This window comes from Myodes glareolus, chromosome 9 (assembly GCF_982192425.1).
Source record: "Myodes glareolus chromosome 9, mMyoGla1.1, whole genome shotgun sequence".
NCBI lineage: Eukaryota > Metazoa > Chordata > Mammalia > Rodentia > Cricetidae > Myodes > Myodes glareolus.
In genome coordinates, this window is record NC_142034.1 from 106,903,089 (window position 1) to 106,929,118 (window position 26,030).

At 45.9% G+C, this 26,030-nt stretch overlaps 1 protein-coding gene across 4 annotated transcripts in view; it reads right to left on the reverse strand.

The window, feature by feature from the left end:
* Myh11 (myosin heavy chain 11) overlaps positions 1 to 26,030 on the reverse strand; it is a 91,443-nt gene that overhangs the window by 16,571 nt on the left and 48,842 nt on the right. For all 4 annotated transcript variants that reach the window (XM_048433271.3, XM_048433270.3, XM_048433273.3 and 1 more), the window contains 19 exons: positions 25,168 to 25,311; positions 21,819 to 21,914; positions 19,840 to 19,958; positions 19,184 to 19,336; positions 18,160 to 18,333; positions 17,291 to 17,464; positions 15,233 to 15,347; positions 13,064 to 13,257; positions 10,295 to 10,416; positions 10,129 to 10,198; positions 9,807 to 9,967; positions 8,172 to 8,280; positions 7,394 to 7,525; positions 7,071 to 7,277; positions 6,058 to 6,195; positions 5,309 to 5,432; positions 3,691 to 3,862; positions 1,933 to 2,145; positions 677 to 821 (listed from right to left, as the gene is read on the reverse strand). In XM_048433271.3, the coding sequence (XP_048289228.1) occupies positions 677 to 821; positions 1,933 to 2,145; positions 3,691 to 3,862; positions 5,309 to 5,432; positions 6,058 to 6,195; positions 7,071 to 7,277; positions 7,394 to 7,525; positions 8,172 to 8,280; positions 9,807 to 9,967; positions 10,129 to 10,198; positions 10,295 to 10,416; positions 13,064 to 13,257; positions 15,233 to 15,347; positions 17,291 to 17,464; positions 18,160 to 18,333; positions 19,184 to 19,336; positions 19,840 to 19,958; positions 21,819 to 21,914; positions 25,168 to 25,311 (2,762 nt within the window). The remainder of the gene's footprint in view (positions 1 to 676; positions 822 to 1,932; positions 2,146 to 3,690; positions 3,863 to 5,308; positions 5,433 to 6,057; positions 6,196 to 7,070; positions 7,278 to 7,393; positions 7,526 to 8,171; positions 8,281 to 9,806; positions 9,968 to 10,128; positions 10,199 to 10,294; positions 10,417 to 13,063; positions 13,258 to 15,232; positions 15,348 to 17,290; positions 17,465 to 18,159; positions 18,334 to 19,183; positions 19,337 to 19,839; positions 19,959 to 21,818; positions 21,915 to 25,167; positions 25,312 to 26,030) is intronic.

Sequence of the window (26,030 nt, forward strand, 5' to 3'; positions counted from 1 at the left end):
CCCAAAAAGCAAACTAAAGACCTGGTCTTACCTTCCGTCAAGGCAAAAGCTAGTCGACGTAGCAGTGCCTGCTCTGTTAGTGGGGCAGGCCCACTGCACTTGACTGACTGCCACCACTCCCTGTTACCCTTCACAGATTGTCTAATTTCTCTGATACCTCTGTGATCAATTTATTTTACCTAGCCAGCATCTGTACATATGTGGGTCACCTAAGAAGGTGTTGAAAACAGGAACCAGGAGGGGACTTCAGCTAGCGAGGAGGACACTTTGCAGCCCCCGAGTGCAGGCAAACCACCCAGCGTCTAGATCTCACAACAGATCTGGGCTACACAATTTCTCTAGACCTGAGAATCACAAATCTCATAGCTTTTTGGGTTGTAGGATATTTGTATCTGTACATAGAGAAGCACCTTGGGGGTGGCTCAGACTGAATGTGATTTGCCTACTTCTCATGGACTATGTCCACGTAGCCTAAGGATCTTTTTATCAAGTATCTTGGTAACACCTGCATTCTGACTATGACCCATCCCATGAGGTCTAGGGTAGGGTTTTTCACTTGTCATGCACAGAAACTTCTGAGTTCTAGGAACATTTCAAAATCCAAAGTTCTAGACAAGAATAGGTGATGAAATCAGCTGTCCTGATGTGGTTTCTGGGGTGTTTCCTGAGCACACACCCTTTTGAACTGCTCCAGCTGCTCCGTGAGTTCCTCCACAGCTTGTGTGTGCTTCTGCCTCATCTCCTGGACCTGGGCCTCATGCGAACGTGTCTCCTCATCCAGGGCCTTCTTCAGCACTGTCACCTCCTGTTCCCTCTTGGCCCTAGGGGAAAAGAACACAGTGGATGACACTCAGGTTTGCCTGTGACAGTACTGTGCAAGGGGACAAGAGGTCTCCTGGTATCCAGAGCTGAAGTTCTCCTTCACCGTGTGAGGCAGAATGACTTGCCTAACCTCGCTAACCTGCAGTGTTGCATCAGCTGTGAAATGGGGAGCAAGTTAGTTGCTCCCAGAACCTCTTAAGCTGGCAGACCAACATAGAAAATGTAAGTAAGAGTAGTATGTCCGTGGTCTGCAAATGTTCCTTAAATATTAACCCTTCTTGGATTTATCTAGCACTTACTGTGCACTTACTATATGCCAGGCCCTGAGCTAAGATTTTTTTTTTCCTTGAAATAGAATTTCTCTCACTATATAGCCTAGGCTGGTCTCAAATTCACAATCCTCCTGCCTCCACTTCTGAGTACTAAGATTATAAGCATGAACCACCAAGCCCAGCTGGACATGATTTTCTATACACAGCATCTCAAATCTCACAGAAACTCTACAAAGCAGTGGTGTCATTTGCAGGCTAAGGTGGAAAGCAGCTTTTCCACAGGGTCACAGCAGAGCTACAAGATGAAACCAGCCTGACTTGGAGCTTTTAGTCACTGCTCTGGGTTTTTCTGCATCTCTAGCCAGGTGGGAGGGAAACAAAAGGTGGGACTAACCTTTGTACACATATAAAACCCAAAGTGTGGGGAATCCCTACCGTAGGACATGCTTGAAAGGTTTACATGCTCATTAAATGAATAGATGACCTATGTTCACCAGAGACAGAATATTGTCTGGGATATGGTTTGTGTCCTCTATTTACCTGTAGTGAATCTTAAGTCGGAGACCAATATAAAGAATGTTATTTTTAAAATTTAACATAAAACATAGACACATGCACACATACAGTGAAAGAAATTACTTAAAAACCCTAACTATGGGTGGAACTGGAAGAAATTTCCTTTTGACATCTGTTCTATCATTTTAAGGTTGTTCTTCAATTCTGCACTACTGCTCTCCTGTAGATAAAACTAAACATTCTCATGTTCTAGACACAAACAGGAAGGCCAATGATTTCAGGTTTGCTTGGAGTCCACAGCCTCTGGGGCCCAGCCCCGTACCTGAGCTCCTGTTGTGTGGCTGTGCTGTCCAGTGTATCCTCCAGCTCCGTCTTCAGGGCTTCCAGCTCCTCCCCCAGGTCTCGCTTCTGCTTCTCAGCCTTGTTCCTGGCAGCCCGCTCTGAGTCCAAGTCCTCCTGTAGGTCTGAGACATGGCCTTCCAGCTCTCGAATCTTCTTTAGGGCATTGTTTTTCTGGGCAATCTCTTCATCAAGCCTGCCCGGGATGGAGAACCCAGATTAAGACCCCACAGCCAAGGCTATCCAATGCCACCAAAAACTGTTCTGGGGCTGACTCCTGTGTCCCAAAGTGTAGGAGGCTCAGCTTAAAGAAAGCAGTGTCAATCCCATGGGCCTATTTCCTTCAATGGAAGGAAATGAACGGCGCCTAATCACCTGAAATACCACAGTGAAAAGTGGTCAATCAACCTGGTGATTCTTTGCTCTTCTATTAGGAGCCAGCCTCTACCTGAATTCCCCAATATCCCGAGCATCGTTTAGGCCCTGATCCTGCAGTGAATAGAACCCATCCCTATGAAAGAGGCCCCTCATACTTTACATCCTCCATCAATAAAATCTAACCCTATGCTCATCATAGATCCTTCTGCAGGTCTCGCGCTGAGCTCTGGTCCTGTTGCATGGTGGAGCTAACATCTCTTTATTTCTAAGACAAAAACTGGTTTATGGAATCCACGCTGTCCATAAAGCTGTGGTCCTCGTGCTTCAGTCTCCTGAGTGTTAGGGTTACATGTATAAACCATCATATTCAGCTTTGACTATGATGAATGGGAAGGCCTGGGATGAGGGTCAGGCAGGTGCTCTGATGTGCTTACAGCCCAGTAGCTTCCAAAGAGATCAGGGTCTTTCTGGGTACATGCTACTGCTCCAGCACAGACTAATACACTGGAGTGACATTTTTCATTAGTTACCCAAGTTCTGCCATGCACTCCAAGTTAGAAAAGAGAGATGAGCCAGGAGACTAATCAAAAAGCCCCAGGTTCGAGCCCCAGCTCTGCCTTTTACAAGCAGTGTGGGCAGGTAGTTGTGTCCCCAGAGAAGTGAGTGTTAAGTGTGGTACAGTAGTTGTGTCCAAGGGTGCTTCTGGGAATGAACTGAACACACAACACACTACACAGATCGTCACTTGCTGCTGCCATATGTGCAGCTTGAAGCCAGTCAAATGCCAGGAAAAAAGAAGAGCAGAGGGAATAGGGGGGCAGATGTGACTCAGGCTGTGTGGTCAGAAGTGTGGCCAGAAGCTGGGGCGAAGCCGGCTTGCACAGAGAGTAGGATGGGGAGGATGAAAGTCACCCAGTCTAGACACCAACAGAGAGGGACTCAATGGTGACTAGAAACTCAGAACTGGGGTTCAGATGACAAATTCTGGGCATCTCAGATGCTGCAATCCCATCGGAGTAGAGGGACTGCAGAGAGGATAAGTTTGGACGGAAGAGCAGGTCAAATGTGAGGTTTAGGGGTGAAAGCATAGTTGGGAAGGCTTACAGGAGACCTGGTCTGAGAAACAACATCCATCCCAAGGGCCTGAAGCCACCTCAAAAAGTAGAGGGTCTCTGGACACACACACACACACACACACACACACACACACACACACACACCCTAAGACTGGAACACACACATTCATACACTAAGACTGGGACACACAGTCACACACTAAGACTGGTACATACACATACTCACACACCAGGACTGGGACACATGGACACGCACACACATACACACACACACACACACCCTGCACCTGGCCAGGGCTGCTTGCAGCTCCTCCTCTTTCTTTGCCAGCTGCATCTTGAGTTCTGCAATCTGTGCCTGCAGGTCAGCGATCTGCTCATGGAAATCACTGGCATCACCCTCCAGCTTCCTCTTTAGTTTCTCCAGCTCTTGCCGGCTCTTCTCCTCTTTCTTCAGCCTCACTGCAAGAGAGCCAGGGCTACCTTAGCAGGGGGATGACACCGGGAAGAGGCCTATGCCTTCTGCCTGGGCTGTGGACATTGCACATTTCTAGACCCTTCTCCTGTGAAGGGAGTGTCAAGCCTGGGAAAAGATCTTCCCTCCAGTGTCTCACACAGTGTGAAGCCCGGATAGCATCTCTTTCCCATGATAATCTGTCTTTCTAAAGGTTCCTTTCTGATTTTTCTGGTTTATTAGGTTTTTTAAAATATTTATTTTATCTCTGTGTGTATGAGTGTCTGTGTCCATGTGTAGCTGTCTGTGTGTGTATATGTGTGTGCGTGTTCGTGTTCATGTGTGAGTATCTCTGTGTGGGGGAATCTGTGCAAGTGTGTGTGTACCTGTGTGTGAGGCATTTGGAGGACAGAAGAGGCTGTTGGAACCCATGTAGCTGGAGTTACAGCATCTGTGAGCCAATTCTGTCCTCATGATTTAGCACTGGAGAGGTCTAGGCCGTCTCTCCAGTCCCTGTGCATTAGTTTTTCAAGTGGCTATATAGAATAGTGGATTTTGTGAGGCCATTTCATAGACACACATGGTGGGACTTTGCTTGTATTTATCTCAATTACTCTCTTGTAATTCCCCCCCTCTCCTTCTGGTCCCCTTTCTCTATTCAAACAGTTCCTCTTTCTGCTTTTATGGTTTTTCTTTTTTTAAAACCTGATTCAATATGAGAGCAAAGACATTTTCCTTTTTTCTCTCCCCATCTCACTCTCTTGTCCAGTCACCTGCCCTACCTTAATACCCCTTCCTTTCTATAGACCCCCCTTCAACTTTCATGTGTTATGTCTATGCACTTATTTAAAATCAAAACTCTACACTGGGAACATAGTTCAGCTGATAGTGCATGTCTTGCATGCACAAGACTTCGGGTTTCATTCCCAGCACTGCATAAGCCCAGCACAGCGGCACACCTGTAATACCAACATTTGGGAGGTATCAGGAGGAGGATCAGGAGCTCACAGCTAGCTTTGACTATATAGTAAGTTTCAGGCTAGCCTAGGCGACATGAGACCCTGCCTCTAAAAATAAAGTAAAATAAATCCAACAGGATGACTCAGCAGGTAAAGGCATTTGCAGCCAAGTTTAACAATCTAAGTTCAATCCCCAGGAGTTGTACAGCAGAAGGAGAGAACCAATTCTACAAAACTGTCTGTGAGTTCCATGTGCATGTTGTGATATACATAACCACACACACTACACATATATATGACATACATACATACACACTCAATCAATAAGCAATGAATTTTTAAAGAAAATGGAAAATAAAATAATAAGAACATCAAATAAAATATTAAAATCTAGACAAAATATGTGTCTTTGAGTACAGTTCATTTGGGTACAGTTCATTGAGTACAGTTTCATTTCACTTAACATGGCTCTGGTCCCACTACTTGTCCACTCACCCTCTAGTTCTGAGATCATGGACTCATGCTTGCTCTTCAGCTTTGTGAGGTTTTTAGCCTTTTCTTCCTCTTCTGCTAGATTGGTTGTCAAGTCGCTGACCCTCTCTTCTAGGAGTTTTCGTTCCTTTGGGGCCAAGGGGAAAATAATCATTGCCGTGGTTTTCTTATTTTCCCTACATCATCTTTGTTTTATTTCTGGCAGCTTCTATACGAACAGTTTAAAAAGAACCCCCTTCCTAATCACAGGCACCAGGAGTTGCAGATGGCAGAAGTTCATTAGGAACTTCCCAGGCTGCTCACTACTTACCTTAGGCCAGTGTGTACTGCACTCAGTGTTCAGCTAAGGGACTTCCCCATTTCTGCCACATGACAACTTGGCTCTGCCTCAGTACCTTTTCAATGCAGGTCAGCCTTTTATTCCTAACTATTTTCCAATCTACATTCATGCCCCCTCCTCCGGAAAGTCTCCTTGGAGATCCTCCAAAGAGTGTTCCACTCCTAACAGGGTGAGCATCTTCAGACCCTGGTCACAGTGGTAATAATTACTTACTGAGTTAGAGTGTAAGCCCCAGTGTAGGACACTGACCTCCTGATCCACACAGACCCTAGCCCACAGGGACCTAACTGATGCCTGGTTTGCATTAATGGAGTCAGCTAGCTTGGAATTACTAACTGAATTTACCAGTTCTCCCCTGTTTTCATGGGGTGCTGGAAATGTATCCCAGGGAAGCCTGGCACATCTAACTCACTTTTGAAAGTTTATTGTTCTGATCATCCATGACCAAGATGTCATCCTCCAGTTTCTTGATCTTGGCCTCAGCTGTGACCTTCTCAAGCTGTAGTTTCTGTCTGGCAGCCTCCTCCTCCTCCAGCTGCTCCTCCAGGTCCTTGGTTGGGAGAGAGACAAGCATCACAGCCTTGCTGGGACAAAGTCACTAGAGGAGGTCTGGGACTAGTCAGTGTGAAGGCTGGGCTGAGGAAAGGAGGAGATGGACAGCCATGTAGGCTACTCTGCTTTGCTCAGTGTTGGTGACATGTCTTTACTGGGGTGTCGGTACCATACTCCAGACATTCTTCCTGTCATTCCTTCCAGAGGCAGGCAATTAGGCCCCACGAGTATGTGTATGTGTGTGAGGGTGGCAGGGGTGCTGAGACTTCTCAACATGATTGGAAGGAAGTAATAGATTGTAACCTTAGAAGCCTGGGCCATGGAAGGCATCATGGCTTCCTCCTTCCTTCTTCTGTGTGGGTGGGCAGTCCACAGTCATAACAGAAGAAAGCCCAAGCAGTCCCCATGAAGTGGCTAAGGAATTGACACCTCCTGCTAACAATCGTGAGAATAGGCCACAAAGGAATTGATCTTCTATCCTTTTTAAGCCTTTAGATGACTGGTTGGGATCTTGATTGCTAACCTCACGAGTGACCACAAGTCAGAATCACTCAATTGAGCCCCTCCCAAGTTGCTGACTACTAAGATAAATATGGACAACTTGAAGCTGCTATGTTCAGGCTGTTCATTACAGTGTTATCCTTACAACAAGTTGCTAACAGGAAGTGGGTCAGCATACAGAATACAAGACACCAGACAGAACAGGCTCCGGTGAGGTGTTCAATCCCTGCCCTAGCTCTGTGGTGTTGGGCAGATAACCATTCTAAGGGTTTGTGCCTCCATTGTCCAGAATCAGGGCTGTGTATCATCAGATGCCTTCACGAGGGTCCAGTAAATCTGTTCCCATCATAAGGTGGCCCTGCAATGTCTTACCAGCATCTGCTGAGCCATCTTCTTCCTCTCAGCCTGCAGTTGCTGGCCCCGGTCCTCCTCTTCCTCCAGGCGGGCCTCCATCTCATGTAGAATCTCTTCCAATTCCTGCTTTTTAGCTGCCAGCCGGACCCGCATCTCCTCAGCCTCAGCATACAGCTCTGTTTCTGCCTGCAGCTGCTCTTGCAGCAGATTCTTCTCCTCAGCCAGCTGCACGCAGGATTAGGATGCAGGATCAGGAGGTGGCCATGAGGTGATCCAAGTCTCAGTACGGGCTGAGTTCTTGGCTGTGCAGCCCCCACAGCCCACTGTACACGTGTTTATACCTGTGTGTGCTTCTGCTCCAGCTCCTTTAGCTCAGTCTCTGCCTTCTGCTGCCGCTCCTTGATCTTCTGCATTTCTTCCTCCTTGGCCTGCATCTCCTCCTCCTGTCGTGTCACCTGGAGCAATGGCTTTACCTGCATAGATAGTCATCATTAGTGTTTTTGGCCAAAGTGAGCCATTTTCATCAAATATTGGATTGGTTCTCAGCTATAGATGATTTTGTCTAGATGACACTGGGCAATGTCAGGGACATAATCAGCAGTTGAAACAGGGATGGAAGATTCTACTGGCATCAGTAGGTAGAGGCAAGAGGTATGGGCTTATATTTAAGAACAATTTCTAGGAACCTCTCCCACAAGACAGAACTGCTGAGCCTAAACTCAAAGATGAGAGACCTTTTATTGTTTCTCTTTTGTAGTTCTGGGTATTGAACCCAGGGCTGTGTGCTTTACCCACTGGGCCTCTTATTAGATCCATTTATTAGAACAAAATGAAAGAAGAGCCAAGGGAGTTGGATGTAGTTATGCATCCTTGCAAGAAAAAAATCCTACATTGCCGTTTCCCTGTCACAGTCACTGTCACAGCAGTGCATGTCTGTCACATACAAACCAAAGGGGAGCACCTTACAGCCCTGCATGTGAGGCCTGACTTCAGACCTCCAATTCCAGAGTCACTTTGGACCACCTCCCGTTCCCATCTCTAGAGACCCCAGTAGGGCTTGGGGTTGGGAAACTGAAGGAGGTCAAGAGACTTCTGGAAGGTGCAGAGTCAATCACTCACTTTTGTGAAGAGCCGCCACCATTGCCAGTTGCGAAGCTTGAGGTAGGCAGCACAGTTCCTCTGGATCACCTTCATGGCTGTCAACTGTTGCTGCCTCTTTGTGAAGGCCCTGTGGAGAGGAAGGCAGGGAGCAGTGAGGTGTTTCCCTCATGGTTCACAGCATCATTCCCTGTATAGGACACCCCCCATTTGCTCCAGCCAATCTTTCTGAGCATCAGAATATTTAATGTTACCAGAATATAATCAGAATATTAACCAGCATATTATCTGATCAAGCCACTTAAGCTGGCTCCCAGAGCCTTTCTCAGTAGGTAAGGGAAACTTCAGGCTCACAAATGCCTCAGAATCAAGGCTAGAAATGATATCTAAGGAAAATTCCTATGCTCTGTTTTACAGGGATCCTTCAGACTCTAGCTGTGCCCACTGAGTTCTGACAGACTTCTTTATTCCTTGGTAGTATTTCAGAATTCTCAAACCTTAATACCAAACCAGCACTATGTTTCTTAGGAGCTTCTGAGTTTGAAAAACTACAGGATGATGACAACAAACCCATTCTGCTATGTTAGGAGCCTCGTGGGCTGTGGGTACGTATAAGAACACCAATTATTATTAAGAGTACCAATTATTTTGGAAACAGGAACGATGGCAACAGAGAATTTAATGATAAAATTTAACAAATTAGGGCTGCTGTTGCACTAAGGGCTCCCCAGTATCTGGACGTAGCCATATTGAGTCTCTCTGACACAATCAGGGCTCTGCAGATGTGGTTTGGACTATCCCTGATAATAGCACACATTCCAGTCTTCAGCACCTGAAAGATCACTCTAGGTTGTTTCCTTCCTTCCTTCCTTCCTTCCTTCCTTCCTTCCTTCCTTCCTTCCTTCCTTCCTTCCTTCTTTCCTTCCTTTTATTTCTGTCGTTCTGTCTGTGTCTTTTTTTCCCTCTCTTTTCAGACATGGTTTCTCTGTGTTGCCCTGGCTGTCCTGGAACTTGCCCTGTAGACCAGGCTGGCCTTGAACTCACAGAGATCAGTCTGCCTCTGCCTCCCAAGTGCTGGGATTAAAGGTCACCATGCCCAGCAGGGGCATCTTTCCTTGAGGAACTTGAGTTTTCACCTCAACACCAAGCAGAACTGATGAAGCATTGCAACTTCTAGTGTCTCCCTTTATGAATCCTATTTGAAGATGGGGCTAGAGATACAGCCAAATAATCTTTCCTCTGATATGGTCTCCTAGTCTAAGACTTCTAAAATGAACCAGCCACACTTCCAAGTCCTCTCTAAGCATCATTTCATTAACTTCTCTTGAGCAATTTTATGAGGCAGAAATGATTGCACTCAGGAGAAATCTGAGCACATAAAATGAGAAATTGAGAATGAGAACCCAGGTCTAAAACTCTCAACTCCATTGACTGTCGTTCTGCACTTTTTGTATCCATAATTCTCATACATGCACATTTCAGTTGGTAGTTTCTGCTTCCTCTCAGATAGAAGCTGTTGATTATGGGAGTGTCTTAAAAGAGATGGCTTCTTGGAATCAGGGAACCCCAATACAGGGCTGGAAATCCCCTTCTCTGGACTTTAGGTTTCTACTCTGAATTTGGAGGAAGCTTTAGGATACAGGAAATTGTATTTACTTCCTGGCCAGGTAGCCACGACACATTGCCTGGAAGGCCATGATTACATCAGTAATCTTCAGGTCTCGTTCCTCCTCCAGGTGGGCCAGGACTCCCGTTCGGAAGAAGATTTTGCTCTGCCCAATTCTGTATAGGTTGGGGTCAAGTTCCAGGGCTTTGATCTGAGGAGAGAGGAAGAGAAAGGCTGCTATTCCAACTGTTCTGTTTGTTCAGTGGTGCCATGTATTTAAGAACCATTCCACCCAGATCAGCAACTAGAAATATGACTCAAAGCTGGGAGGTCACAATTGAATGTCTGGGGAGGGTCCAAGATTAAGCTCACCATGAGAATGCAAGCTTGCTTTCCATCCATAAAGCCTTTGGGGATGGCGTTCGCTGCCAGGATCTCATAGCTTAAAACACAGGACAGAAGTTACTCACTCATCTCCATCACTCACTCTTTCTTCGGGGCTTGCTCCCCACTGCCCCACCAAGCACAGCAGGCTTACCGTTGCCGGAACTCTTGGAAGACAATCCTGTTGGGGAAGCCCTGACGGCAGATGCGGATGCCCTCCAACACGCCATTACAGCGCAGCTGCTCCAGCACCAGAAATGCGTCCAACTTGCCAGACTATGAAAGTGGAAGAGGCCAGTGACCACTCGAGCAGCAAGGCCCAGACCCCAGGGCCAGAAAACTTATCTGAAGTCTGTGGGGTCTTCACAGGATTTAGCTGAGGTACAATGTCCCCTGTTGCCATCTCTGGGTTTCTATATTTTCTTTGGCATTATTTGTCCCATAATCCCCATTGTACTTGGTGGTACTAGCACCCCTGGCTAGAAACTAGGTCTGTTTCCCCTTCACTATCCTCTCCCTCACTCGTGGTCATTGCTAATCCATAGCTCTTACCTCCTAAGTCTCTCCCAGTAATTTTCTTTTTTCCTTTTTTAAAATTTTCCATTTTTAAAATTGATTTTACTGAGCTCTACATTTTTCTCTGCTTCCCTTCCTTTCTCTCCCCTCCCCTTCAACTCTCTCCCATGGTTCCCATGCTCCCAATTTACTCAGGAAATCTTGTCTCTTTCTACGTCCCATGTAGATTAGATCTATGTATGTCTCTCTTAGGGTCTTCTTTGTTGTCCAGGTTCTCTGGGGTTGTGAATTATAGGCTGGTTTTTTTTCTTTGATTTATGTCTAAAAGCCACTTATGAGTGAGTCCAGTAAGTTTCTTTAAGAAAAAAACCTCGGGAGGCAGAGACAGGCGGATCTCTGTGAGTTAGAGGCCAGCTTGGTCTACAGAGCAAGTTCTAGGACAAGCTTTAATGCTACACAGAGAAATCCTGTATTTAAGAACCAACCCCCCCCCAAAAAAAGCAGTTGTAGTGTGTAAGTGTATGTATTAATGTTCTTGTACGTCTATGAGAGCATACATGTGTGGACATGTGTGATGTGTGTGTGCTATGTATGTGTGTATGCGCCTGTGTATGTGATATGTATGCACGTGAAATGTGTATATTCATGAGTGTGTATTCATTTGGAGGCCGAAAGTTGGTGTCAGAAATCATTATCTTCCATTGTATTCATTGACTCATTCATCCAAACTCAAAGTTCACCAGTCCTGCTAGTCTCTTAGCTGAATTGATTTGGAAATTCCTTGTCTCTGCCTTTGGAGATTAAAATTACAAGCAGGCCACCATATCCACCTAGTATTTATGTGGGCTTCTGGGGTTCCAAGTCATACTTGTGTGGCAAGCATTTTAAATGGTTGAGCCATCTTTCCCGACCTACTTTTGCATGCCATTGTCTGTGTCTTTTACCCAGACGACTGCAGCACCTTCCAACTTGGTCATCTCCCTCAGTCCTGCTCATTCCTCCTAGCTCCTCATTTGGTCTAAAACATAATTTTGACCATGACCTGCTGTATAAACTCCTTCAGTGGCTTCCTATAGACAGAAGGCCATCACAAAAGGAACTCCATAATCCAGTCCAGTTCCATCCCTACCTCATGCCATCGTGTAGCAATATGAAACAAGGGGGCTGAACGATGGCTCACTCCATAAAGTGACCACGCTGTAAGCATGAGACTGAGTTCAAATCCTCAGGACCCATGTAAAGCCAAGCATAATGCCATGTGCCTGTAATCCTAGAATTGTAAGAAGGAAGGCAGGGATAGGAGGATTTCAAAAAGTTAGTAGGCCAGCTAAACTGTCCTGTGTGGTAAAGCTTCAGGCCAATGAGAACGCTGTCCCACACGGAAGTGGAAGGTGCCTAAGGACCTACACCAGAGCTTGTCTTCTGACCTCTACAGCACACTGTGTATGTGTACCCTATATTCATAGGCACAAACACACACATGCACACAAAACAAAACAATACAAAATGAGCTAGCTACAGTTTTCTTGCCTAAACTCATTTTCTTACCCCCAGTCCTTGGCCTAAATGCCACCAAAAACACTCATACCTCACTATGCATGTCACCAAATTGATACCTACCTATGTCTTTTCAAATGACATTTATTTATTTATTCATTCATTTATTTATTTATGGCGTATATGTGTGTATGGGGGATCGGTGTGGGCACAAGTGTGCCACAATGCATATGTGGAGGTCAGAGGAAATCCAGTAGCAGTCAGTTTTTTCCTTCTATTATGTGGGTCCCAGGGATGGAACTCAGGTTATTAGCCTTGATTGACATCAAGAGCCTTTACCCATTGAGCCATCTCCCCAACCCATCTATCCATTCTTAAATTTCTTGCAGAGGTAGATACTCCAGCTTTTTGTTGTTTTCCTAACTTACCATTGTGATTCTAGCCTGTGTGTTAAGGTCCCTGGTCTCCTGACATTTTGGGTCCTCTAATTCTCTGTTGTGGGAAAAATGGGGCACATAATGAGATGTCCAGCAGCCTTCCACGCCTCTCTCTACTAGATGCTATAGCAATGCCCTTCCACTGTGACAAGCAAATGTGTACCCAATGATTTCTCCAACACTGCATCCTAAGTGTCAGTCACAAATAGCAGCTTGGCAAGCATTTACTAGAAGAATGGAAGGGTTGGTGGCCTCATACCCCATGCCACTACCTAGCTGAACAGTCTCTGGAAAGAGTCCCTTTCTTCCTTTCTTGATTTCTGTTGCTTTTAGGCATGGGGAGTAGGCCCCAAATCCAGACAACTGTCCACTGTCCTTGAGGCCGTTCAGGACAGGGAGCAAGGTCAGACCTCTTTTTCTGCCCCTCCACCTCGTTAGTCTGCCTTGTTGCTCCAGGCTGGGGGGTACCTCACCCTCTTCTCGTGATTGGGGATGATGCAGCGCACAAAGTTAGGCGTGGTGTTGTGCAACGTAGTCATCAGCTTCCCTAGCTGTTCTTTGTAGAGCTGGCCCACAGTGCGGAACATGCCTTTCTTGGTCTTGGAGGCACTAGGCAGTGAGCTCTCAGTCATCTTGGCCATCTGGTCCAGGCCCACAATGCGGTCCACTGTGGGGTACATGAAGGATGACATCAGCCTCTGGGCCCCTTCAGGGGTCCTGCACTCTTGCCACAAACCAGAGGACCAGACTGTGAAGATGGTGGTCAAGGGAGGTGTTCCTAGACCCCATCTGGGGGTACCGTTCCCATTTTTCTCTGTGATGGTCAGGTGTTTCCACCTCTAGCTGAGGTAAGGGACTTGAAGTAGTGTCAATTTGGGCATCCTTGAGAGCCCCTGAGTGACAGATGAACCAGTGTCCTCTCGAGGACCACAGAGACCTAAGGAGTCAGTTTCGTTCTTGGTGCTAACTCACTGGGTAGCCTGGCCCTGAACCATGTTTGCTTCAGTTCCCTTCTCTGCAATGGCAGCAATAGCAGCATCTAATTCCTAAGGATGGAATACGACCTAGAAAGCCCTGACCTCCATAGTAACCTTCAATACTTACTGAACCCTAGGGAGTTTGCTGAGAACCGACTATGGATGGGCCATAAGCACACAACAAAGGCCCTGTCCACTTCAGCTCATAGGTTACCCATCTCTAACAGGAAGAGGCAGACAATACAATGTAGCAGGTGGGCAGGTGTGCTTAGAAAAGTTAAGGATAAAGGGAGGGGAAGAGGAAAAGGAGTGAGAAGAGAGAAAAAGGAAGAAGAGAAGAGGATGGGGGAACAAGAGGGAGAGAAGGAGTGACTTCCTGGGACAGGGTGATAGGGAGTGTCTGTCTAAGAAGCTGATCTTTGAGCAGATACAGAACCAAGCAGTGATCACACAGATATGGTGGTCTGCCACCTTTCCACAAATGCATAGGTGTCCAATGAAAGAACATTCTTGGTATAAGCTACAAGTGCTCTGAGGAGGACTGAGCAGATGTAAGTGCTCAACAGACAAGACACTAGTGGGCAATATTATCACCACAGAGGAGCTTTTGCTTTGGGAAGGTGCTCTGCCACATAGCCGTAGCTTCCCGTTTCTTCTAAAATGGAATAAGAAGTGCCCACTGGTACAGCAGGTGCCACCATCATTGCCAGTTGATGTAGCACTGGGTGGAGCCAGAGCCTCCTATATGTCCAAGCTCCAGCCACAGCCTGGGATTTAATAGGGAGACCCTGCTGCAAGGCTGCATCCCAGCGATGAGAGCCAGCCCCATGCAACTCCTAAAGTAAGCAAGACATGGTAGAGACCCAGTTTACAAATGAGGAATCCAAGCTTAACAGTCAGGCAGTATGTCCAAAGTAACAGCTCATAGACAAGATGTGAAGTCCTTCTGACTTCATGCGGCTACTTCATCATGTCTAGTTAACCCTCTTCCTGGACCCTGACACAGGACCTTCTTGGTAAATCCAGGAATGGGATGGAGGAGCTCAGTGTCCCCCATTTAAGAAGAAGCTATAAACTGAATTTTCCAGAGAAAGAAGGGCAGATCTGTGTTAAAGATTCTAAAAGGCTAACAGATTGGTAATTATGGAGAACTGAAATGTTAGAGATCCAGGGCTTAATCATCTTGGGCTATCTTTAACCCCTAACTGGCCATTTATTGTCTGCATCCTTGCCTGACCTAATATTTATCTATCATAACAGACCACCAGTTTCCACTGACCCCAAAGCTAAGAATGTCATCAGGTCCCCACAAGAGTCCTTTAAAGATTACCTTGATTTATGACTTTCTTTTATTCTAGAACATTAAAACCTCATGAAACCATTTCCACATTGAGGCCAGCCATTTGGGGTATCCTGAGCCTCTGATCTCCAGACACAGCCACTCATACTCAGCTTAGGATAGATTCTTACTTCCTTTAAAGGGAGAAGTGTGTGCTGTGCAGACAAGGCTGTTTCAGTGTGGTAGCATTAGCATGTGACAGTCTGCTTCTCTTCCAGGCCCCACACGAGGCCTCCCAGTTTGTGGCACATGGAGGAACTAGGGCAGTAGGTCGGAGGTGTTCAACCTTCTAGATCAAAGCTGCCTCCAGGGCAGGAAGAACTTACCATCCTTCCACAGGTCAGCAACAAACTTGTCAGAGGAGGCATTGAGGAGTGAGGTCACGTTGTCATTTAGCGGGTCCATGTTCTTGGTCAGCCAGGCAGTTGCATTATAGTCCACCTGCCAAAAGCCACCCTGACATCAGGCTGCCTGCCTCTGAAACCCACCACAAGGCCAAAATCCTCCATGTTCTTTCCACACTTCTAGACCTTAAATGGGGAATGGTATTTTTTAGGTTGCCATGATGGGTCTCCACTGACATCAAGGAAGAGACAAATAGGTCAGAATCTTCAGGGATCCTACACATAGTAGGGCATTCACCAGTGGCAAATCAGTGCCAGAAGAAACTCTTGCTGTTCTGTCCACAGAGCCTCAGAGGAGCTGCCTTTTGCCATAGTCTCACACTAAGCCCCGAAAATGTCCGAGGAAGATAATGGTGACAAAAGTTGTCCTAGACACCTCATGTTTCTCTCTATTCCAGGGCAACTTGACAGGACTCCTCAGTATTAAGGTCAGCCAGGGACATTTTTCCCACTGTCTGAGGAATAGAGTTTGTTTTGCTGGGTTTCATCATAGTACAGGGGATTGAACCTAGGAAGTCAATCAGTGTAGGTGACCTAGTCTGTTTTCTGTTGCTGAGATAAAACACACTGACCAAAAGCAGCCCAGGGAAGGAAAGGTTTATTGGCTCACAAATCCAAGCTATAGTCCATCACCAAGAACAGTCAGGGTAGGAACTCAAAGTGTCACATCCACTGAGAAAGGCACAGAGAAGCAAATGTGCCTATGCTGCCTGTTTCTGCACCTAGCTTTCTCCTGTTGCTCATGAGGTGGCACCACCCACACAGGTCTTTGCACCTTAATTAATAATCAACACAATTATCCCCACCCAACATGTCCACAGGCCAACCTGACCTAGGTAATTCCTCAGTTGAGATTCTCTTCGGAATGATTCAAGATTTGAGAGTAACCTTCATGTAGGCAAGTGCTCCAGCACTGAGTGACAGCCCTAGGCTGCTAGGATATATAGAAAATATACCATACATGGATATATAGAAAAGGACACGGAAGGCTTTTGAAAATCCCTGACTTGCTTAATGTCCAACTTTAACGCCTGTGACTACAGCACAGAATGGACCGACAGCACAGCTCTGGTGTGTTGTAATGGGATGTGGTTTCTATGGTGATGTGGTGGTGGCTGGCCTGATGTGTGACAAGACTGAAAAACAACCACATAGGAACCTGAGAAAAGTGCTATTGGCAGATGCTTAAAGGAGCATAAGCTTTACTGAGAGTATAAAGTAGGAGGCAAAGAGGCCACGGTACAAATATTTCCAGCTTGGTGGGCTATACAGTCTGCCATAATGCTCAACTCTTCCCTTATAACATCAAAGAAACCATAGATCTTATGGAAACAAATGGACCTGGCTGTGTTCCAATCTCAGCCAGCAGCCTAGATTGTTTGAATGGGGCAGTGCCTGTTCCCATGATGCAATGAGGGGATACTAGAAGGGTGATGAAACAATTTTATAAGCCAGAACAAGCTATGGTTTTTCTTTTCTTTCTCTAAATACTTATTTATAAGTATGGATGTTTTGCCTGTATGACCCTGTGTACTGTGTGTGTACAGTACCAGAGAGGCCAGCGGTGGCTTTTATATGCTATTCAGGACACACTAATATCCAAGATGATGGTGGTGGTGATGGTGACAATGTTGGCAACAATGGTAAAGACTTCCACAGATGGAACACAATGGTGATACCACGGATTCTTGTGAACTAGAGAAGATCCACTGACCTCTCACTTCAGGGGCCTTGCCTATGGGGTTTGCCATGGAGCAAGCAGTACTTTAAGTCTTCCCAGGGAAGACTAATCTGGTTAGGACAGTTGATATACCTCAGAGATGCTCACTCTGAGTCACTACTGATGGAGGCTTAGACAATGAGCCTCTAGCTGAGAACTGACTTGCTATACGTCTCTGGAGGGTACAGCCATTGTCAAACTATCTTTGTGTGAATGCCCACCCTCAGGACAGAGCACCCCTCAAGAACCTTGACCAGTACCTTCCCAGCATAGTGGATGATGGAGAATTCAGTTTTGTCCTTTAACTGCTTGGGCTTCTGAAATTTGGGGTGGTTGCCCTGCTCCGAGCATAGCTTCTCCACAAAAGATTTGTCCGTGGCTTTGGGGAACCAGCACTCTTCATCCAGTAAGGCCAGCACACCTGGAGGGTTGTTCTGGAACACAGGAGGGTAGGGTCACCACCAGGCAGGGTCACCACCAGGCAGGGTCACTACCAGGCTCACTGGGAAGGGCCAACCACCCAGATGCCACACACACAGCCAGGTGTGGTGGCACAGGACTGGAATCCTGGCAAAAGTGTGAAAACAAGTTCAAGTCCAGGCTTGAACTTGAACTACGTTGGACACTATCTCAAAAAATTATTTCCCTCTCTAAAAAGAGAGAGGTCACACAGAGGAGAGACACTGCTACTTCATTTTGCTTATGTCAAAGGTCAATCCATGTCCTCTTTCCTCCACCCTTAATCTATCAAACCATTACCCTCCATTCAGTAGACAATTTGAGGGATTAAGAGCAAGAACTACCAGGACACAATGCTTGCTGCTGCTTATGCTGGGCAATACACAAACACCACAAAGACTGCATTTCTCTCTCCCACTTTGAGTGGGTATAGAACTCAGAGCTAAAGCCTGTTAGGCAAGACCCCATCACTGAGCTATATTCCCAGCTATATTGGTTTGGTTTGGTTTGAGACACAGCATGCTAGGTTCTCAGACAATTTGAGACACTATAAACATAGAAAGCATAGCCTAGCTCTCCAAAACTCCATTTACAGCCTTTCAGGACTCGCCCAGAGACACCGTACATGGGAAACAAGCTCTGACTAGGTGTGTACAAATGGGTCCCTCACCGGCCGCTCAATCAGCTCAATACAGGGCTGCAGGTCCAGGCCAAAGTCGATGAAGTTCCACTCGATGCCCTCGCGCTGGTACTCCTCCTGCTCCAGGATGAACATGGTGTGGTTGAACAGCTGCTGCAGTTTCTCGTTGGTGTAGTTGATGCACAGCTGCTCGAAGGAGTTCACCTGCACATACACATAGACAGGGAGGGCAGCTGAGCTGGGTGAGATCATAGGGCAGGGAGTTCAGGTCGCAGGAAGCCCGGTGGCCTGGACCTGGCTTCCTGAAGAGCTCTTCCTGCCACCTGGCACCCAGAGAGGTACAAGACTCAAATAAGACTGTGTAAATCCCAGGATGCCAGGCAAAAGTGGTTCACATCCCTATCACAGAGTACTTATCTCATATGATCAATATATAGATGAACTAACCATATAAGGTATGTTCTCCTCACCAATTTACAAACAGGGAAACTGAGGCTCAAAGACAGGATGTTCCCACAGTAGGGCTCTTTGGTAGATCTTTCACCCTCTAGAGCTTCTTTTTCTCTGAGATATTCCCTCTAACTCATGAGAGTGGGACCCAGGCACTCTGCATATACTACATGAAATATAGGAAGAACTTGAGCTCAGTGACTGGCTAGGAGTTAACCCACTGACTCAACTCAAGTGAGCAGGAACCACTGTGACTTCTACGTAAAGATTTGTGTTAAAGCTCTTAGAAATGAGATCCTCTTTTTTTAAGATTACTAAGTGGCAATCTAGATCTCGGGTGCTGTCTTGGTACCATGAGAGGAGAGCTGTTGGAGATGAAGCCAATGTGGTAGAAAGCAGAGCAGGTAGATCCTGCCTATTGCAACCAGCTTGACTACCAGCTAATTTATACAAGTCAAAACATAAATAGTGGATTTATGTTTCTTACACACACTCAAGTATAGCCTTAACCAAATAATTTTCTACCTATAGTGCCTATCTGTATACTTTTCTACAAAATAAGTGTTTCAAAGCCCATCCCAGAGGACCAAGACCATTGATATACCTCAAAGATCTCAAACCCAGCAATATCCAGAATGCCCAGGAAGGAAGCCCCCTGCCGATGGGTCTTGTCCAAAGCTTTGTTCACACGGCTGAGGATCCACCGGAAAAGCCGTTCATAGGTGGCCTTGGCTAAGGCCTCAATGGCAAAGTCAGCCTGCAGGACAGTGAAGGAAACACAGGTATTGCCAACAGGAAAGTGGCAGAAAGAGGGGTTAGACTTAAGGAACAGCTGGATGGATAATGAAATACCACCCATGAGAAAGCCTGCAGAGCCTGTCCCCACCCAGGATCAATTAGAGACTACTAGCCCTGCTGGAAAATATTTCCACAGGTCAGGTCTCTAAGAATCACTGATGCAGCTCTCAGTCCACAGGATCCTCAAAGTTGACATATGACTGAAAATATTTTAGTATTGGATAAATGAAAGATGTAGGGGTGAGTGAATGAAGAGAGGAGCAGATGGATAGGCAGAGGAATGGGAGATGACTGGCTGGTGGATGATGGGTGAGTAGATAACTGGTGATTGGGTGGATAGATGAACATGTTGGTAGATAAATGGGTGGCCGGTGGGTGGATGAGTGGATGACATGAACATGGAATGACAGGTGCCTGGGTGGGTAAACAGCTTGATGTTTGCAGCACAAACAGCATCATTACCTGTTCTTTTGTCTGAGCTTTCTGTACCACATCCCGTCCAACTTTGATACGTGGGGTCAGGATGGCTCTGGTGAAATCTGTCACATTAATTCCCACAAGGTGGCAAACTTTCTGAGCAGCTGTGTGAGGAAAGAAGCATCTTAGCAAAGCCACCAAAGAGAATAGGTAGGTGTGACTGGGACCAGAGGGAGATGTCACTGTCATCTGCACCTTTTATAAATGATAGTCACCACCTATATGGAGGTGCCCACCTGCCATCCCAACTCCTGGGAGATGGAGACAGGAGCTTCAGAAGTGCAAACTCACCTCTGCCCACACAGTGAGTTTGAGCTCTGCATGGGCTATGTGTGACCCTGACTCAAAAAAATAAAAGCCAAACAAATAAAAACAACTGCAAAAGAAAGAAAAAGGAAACTATAATGTATTTATAAATGTCTATTCTGGTCATAAGCTTGTGGCTTGTCATATTACCGTGTATATTTTTGCATTTAAAAACTTACTTTCAAAACCACACAGAATCATATACTCAGCTGCTTCCTATACACAACGCCTTGTCTATCCCATGGGTGTGGTGTGCCCACGTGTGTGTGCACATGCCTAGCAGCTAGTCGTAAGTCTAGAATTCCTCCACTGCTTCATATGCTCTCAGCTCAAGTCTTTTTCAGTGGACCCTTCTGGGGAATTGGATCCTGTTCATGTGCTACATTTGAAGAGTACTCCACAATACATGTCCAGTAGGGTGGCTTCTGTGGGATGTAAAGCAATACAACACATAGTCTGCGGTGGCCCCAGAACTAGAAGCCTTATGCTCAGCTACCACCAAAAGTGGTGGGAGTCAGGGGATCTTCTCAAAAGCACAAAATGTTGAGTATTTTCAAAAAGATTGCCAGAACCAGTGGAGAAAACCAGAGAAGTGGGACCAGGGTTCTGAGTTAACTATGATTTCCAAATAAACAAAACTTTGTAGTAGAACCACTTTTTAAAGGTTTTGTTTTTATTTGTGTCTATGTATGTGATACCCTAGAGCTGAAGTGACAAGCAGTTGTGAGATAGCAGACTCGGGGGCTGAGAACCACATTGGGATCCTCTGGAAGAGCAGCAAGTGCTCTTAACCTCTCAGCCATCTCTGCAACCCCAAGGAACATTCTTGGGGTGGAAAGCGCTACAGCTTATCTGAAACCTAGATTCAACTGTGCCACCTGCATTTTATCTGCCATCCCTCATTTGCAGGGAACATGAGGTCTGTCTCCTCAGCAAGACTGTGTACCATAAGAAGGGCTGAGTTAACTTTTTCTGCCAGGCAGAGTGTAACTGCTTAGGAAATGCTTATTCAATAAACAAGCCATTGGAGGGTTCAGAGGAGATGACCATGAGGACCTGTCTGGCCTGAAACACTGAACTTCTGACTTTGTGCTGTGGGATCTGCCAGCTATGAAACACTTGAAGGAAGAGCCAGTGGCCACAAAAATCCCCCACAGCCATGGGGCACATGCTCAAGACCTGAGACAGCAGATGGTGCCAGCTCTGGGCATGCTAGTGCCTTCCTATGCAGACACACCTCTAATAAAGTTTAACTTACACAGAAGGCACCATAATGAGCTAATAACAGTGGTTAGTAGTAAGTCAGGCAGTCAGCGTAGTGGTGCACACCTGCCATTCCAGCACTTGGAGGCTGAGGCAGGAGAACTGGGAATTCCAGGCCAACATGGGCTACAGTGAAGCCTTGTCTAAAAAAAAAATACTAGTACTTATAAAGTAACAGTAACAATAACATTGAATGATATAATTATAACAGTGTATTATAATAAAAGTCACATGTAGGTGGCCTTTCTCAAACTCCCTCCCTGTGTTGTCTCTTTTAGATGACATCTGACTGCCATGTGCAGTCATAGATAAGAGGATATCTATATCACCAGGGCCTGAGTGGGATCTGCCTTCTAATCCCTAAAACTATTATCACTGGGCCAAGTAACAAGTACCTGTATTGTCGGGCATAGATGCCTGGTCTGTGTTTCGTTCCTTCTTGAAGACAATGTTTCCCAGCTGAAGGACGGAGGATACCACCTTCAAGATAGCTGAAGAAGGGAGAGAAGAGTAGAACAGACAGTAACAACCCAAAATATTCTGAAGGTTGGTGATATGATCATCACTGAACACCCAGAGTCAACCAGTGTCATCCCTCTGTAGACCAAGTGCTGCGTTATTGCATCTTGACAAGAGTCAAATTGGCTTGCAGGGGAAGATGCCTGAATGTGGGAGCTGAGTATTGCCGGGGAGTTGCTGAAAACCTTATATCGCATGGGGTTTCTCTATGCTGATGGGACTTTTGCAAGCTCAAGCCATGGACCAAATGTGTTCACTGACTATCATGAATGAATGGATGGGTGGAGGAAGGATGCATGAATGGATGGAATGTAGATGACTAGACAGATGAAGGATGGATGGAGATGTGTGGGAAAAGAATGACTGGGTGAGTGCAGGGCGTGTCGCTGATCAGTGCCGACAGAGGTCCTAACTGAACTGTGCAATCAGCTACCAAGAAGTTACCATGTCCCAAGAACAAAACCTAGAAATCCTTTCTTCGATCCCCAGGCTAAACCATGGGCTTTAGCTCCTTCACAGCAGTTGTTCTCACACCATAAGGGCCAGACCTCTTCAGGAGGACGAAGACATAGTTGCTAACTGCCAATTCACCCACACACCCACTCCTCCCCACTGCAAAGTTGCTACAGACAGGGCATTGCAAAGGGTATTCTCTTTTATACCAACACCCACAAAAAGAACTTTGCAAACTAGGACATGCTGGCTTCATGGTTCTCAAAAGTATCAGTCCAATCCAGCATTGACCTGCAGAGTGGGGGTGAGTCATCTAACTGCAGCGCAGCCATGCTGTGCATCCGTGGGATAGTTAGCAGCCCCTCATCACTTACCAGCAGATTGCAGTAATACCCTTCTCTAGAGCTAGAACAGCCAAAAAAAAGTCTCTAGACCTTGCTAAGTGTCCCCTGAAATGAAGGGGGAGTCAAGCCTCCCTTCCTTGAAAATCTTCAGTCACAGTGATTGTGATAGACTGATGAGCCAGGAGGGTTCATGGGGATAAGAACTCCACTTACAGTAGCACTAGATACTCTATCAATCATCTTTGATTTTTATGATTTTTATGATATGGAAAGGTGCCCAGAATTATCAGGACTGATTTTTCCTAGTATGGTAGAAACCAAAATTTAAACATGAAATCCACTCACATTGGTAGCCAATTTTAAAAACCAAGCTTAGGATCATACAGATGACTCAGAAGATAAAGCCTGATTGTACTCAGACCTCTACACATGCGTTATGGCATGGCTCACCCCAGCAAAGAAGTGGTTAAAATGATTTTTGTTTTAGCTTTTCACTGGGTGTGTTGGTACACCCCTAAAATCCTAGCACTGGGAGGCTAAGCAGGAACATTGTGAGTTCCAGGACTGGATGGACAACTTTGCAAGGTATTGTTTAAAAAATAAACTAAATAATATGTTATAAAGATATCCTCTTTCTTGCTAGGTAGTCATTCTAATTTATTAAAAAATATAATCCAGACATAAAATTGGTGTTTTGATAGACTGTTGCTTGTGACAAAGATCACAACAAATATGGCTTTCAAGTTCTATCCTACACATTAAAATATTCAGGCAGCATTAGTGCAGATGGGCTGCAGAGTGTCATCAGTTGCCAATGGCTGAAGTCAGATCACAATTCTTTATAATCCCTGGAAGGATGTGTACAGTGATGCTAGAACCAAATTAAGGGCTTCCATCTGTCCCTGTTCTCAGCAGTTGTGTGACCTCAAATGAGATGTCAGTCTCTCTGGGCCTGTGTTTTGCCAACTAAAGTGTGGCAAAAGCATCTGTCCTATAGAGCTGATTGTCACAGGGTTCAATAGCAGAGAGCCTAACACAGTCAGAATGCAGGAGTTCAGCACTGTTTTAGACTTTATTACATCGCATGGTACTTACTGGCTTGCTTGCTTGCTTGCTTGCTTGATTGATTTGTTTGTTTTTGCTATTTATAACAGGATCTTACTGTGCAGTCCCGACTGGCCTAGAACTCACAGAGAGTCTCCTGGCTCTGTCTCTATTAAAGGTGTGCCCTCCATGCCTCCTGGTTTGCTTGCTTGATTTTATCTCTGAAACAGGATCTCTGTCTATAGCCCTGTCTGCTTGAGCTCACTATGTAGTCTAGGCTGTCCTCAAAGTCATAATGATCCTCCTGACTCAGCCTCCCAAGTACTGAGATTATAGGTACATGTCACCATGCCTTGCTGGAACATGTAGTTAGAATTAAGAGTTCACTTAGCCTGTCTTTAAACCTGGTCCCTCATATGAATTATTCAAGAAATTTAAGGGCCCAAACCTCTACTCCTGTAGGCAAAGGTAGGGTCCTAAGTGTGAACCCTAGCAGCAATTCACTATGCCTTCTTGGCAATTCACTTTTGCTTCTCTGTCTCAGTTTCCCCATCTACAAACAAGCTAATCACAGCTACCTCATGGGGTGCCTATGAAATTAAATAATGTACCTAAAAACCCGGACATCATGTTTGTCTGATACATGCAAGACTTAGGCTCCATCCCACAGACTGCAGGGGACATGGAATACAACTGCATTGTTGTCAAGAAAACTGCAGCCTATATAGGGACCACAGTGTTGAAAGATGAAGGACCTGAAACTAGCTTTTAGAGAAACTGTTGAGTCCCTAGAGCCTACTGAACCTGCAGCCAGCATGACTGGCTTTTCCAGTATGGAGTTACTATGGTTATCTTCCCAGCTTTCGGTGCCCAGCTAATGATACTATTCTGAAAGCCAAGAGGCAGGACCTGGACTGTGGAAGTAGGCTGATGGGGCACTTTCTTCTCATTCTGCTTCCTACCTGCCGTGATTTAAGGAGCTCTGCCACTCATTCCCACTGCCATGGTCTGAACAGTTCTACCATGCCTCCCCTCTGTGATGGGTGGAGACCCTCTGACATCATGAGCCAAGATAAATTCCCCATTTTAAGTTGTCCTGTCGGGTGTCAGCACTGAAGCAGAAGTAACTAACACAGTGAATCACTTTTTTGATGAAGTCAATTTGGGTCAACTGCAACCTAAGAAGCTTTACTTCTGTCACTTGCCTAAGAAGCCACGTACGGCGGGATTCACTTTGCTTTCTTTCCCTCCCACTCTCCCTCCTTTCAGGAGGTACGAGATTTAAGAGAGTAGCCGTCTACCCTGACAAGATGAGGGCCAGTAGGGAAATCCCTCAGCACCACAGATACAAATCCAGTCTCCTAAGCAAAGGCATGAAACTCACCTAACTGTTCCTCTTCATTGAAGCCCATGATGGACATGGCCTCCAGCGTCTCCTGGAACATCTCGTCATCCTGAGCAGCTGGGATGGGCACAAAGCCATTGGATAAAAACGGATAGCTGTTGAAGCTCTCCAAAAGCAGGTCACCTCAAAGAGAGGAAGAGAGTGGAGTGAATGAGAAGACATGACACAGGGTCCCAAGAATAGTCTGGGCCATCACCATTTTTCTTGCTTTCTCAAAGTTTGGGCAGTTAAAACCCTTCTTATATGTCATCATGTACAGTCCTCACCAGCCGGTGCTGGTTTGTTGGGCCAAAATTATCTCAGGGCCTGTACCTCGAGGCCTGTAGGACAGAGAAAAGCCTGGCTCAAGTTTGAAGGATAATCTCAAAGCTACCAAGTGGGGATGAGACAGCAAAATCTAGGTAGGTGCCCCTTCCACCAGAGGGAAGGCTTGGTCATCAGAGAATCTGGCCCACTGGTTGCCTTTGCAAATAAAGTTTTATTGAAACAGATTTGCCTCAATTTCCTTGTGAACTCTCCCACTGTAATAATAAGCAGCTGTAACAGAAACACTATGGCCCTCAAAACTTAGGATAATTATTATCTTGTCCTTTAGTGAACCTGTTTTACAATCCCTTGTTTATATTATTACATCTTAAAAAACCTTGTTTGTGCCAACCAGGCTTGCTGGTACATGCCTGTCTGTTCAAGCCTACTGGCCCAGTATTCTGAAGGTCAAGACAGGGAATCTCAAGTTCAAGACCAGTCTGATCTCCATAATGAGACTGTTGGGAGTGAGCATCCTCGGAACCATACTATAGTACATAGGCCAGGGAAGACTAAGAGAGAGGAGCTTTTACCCT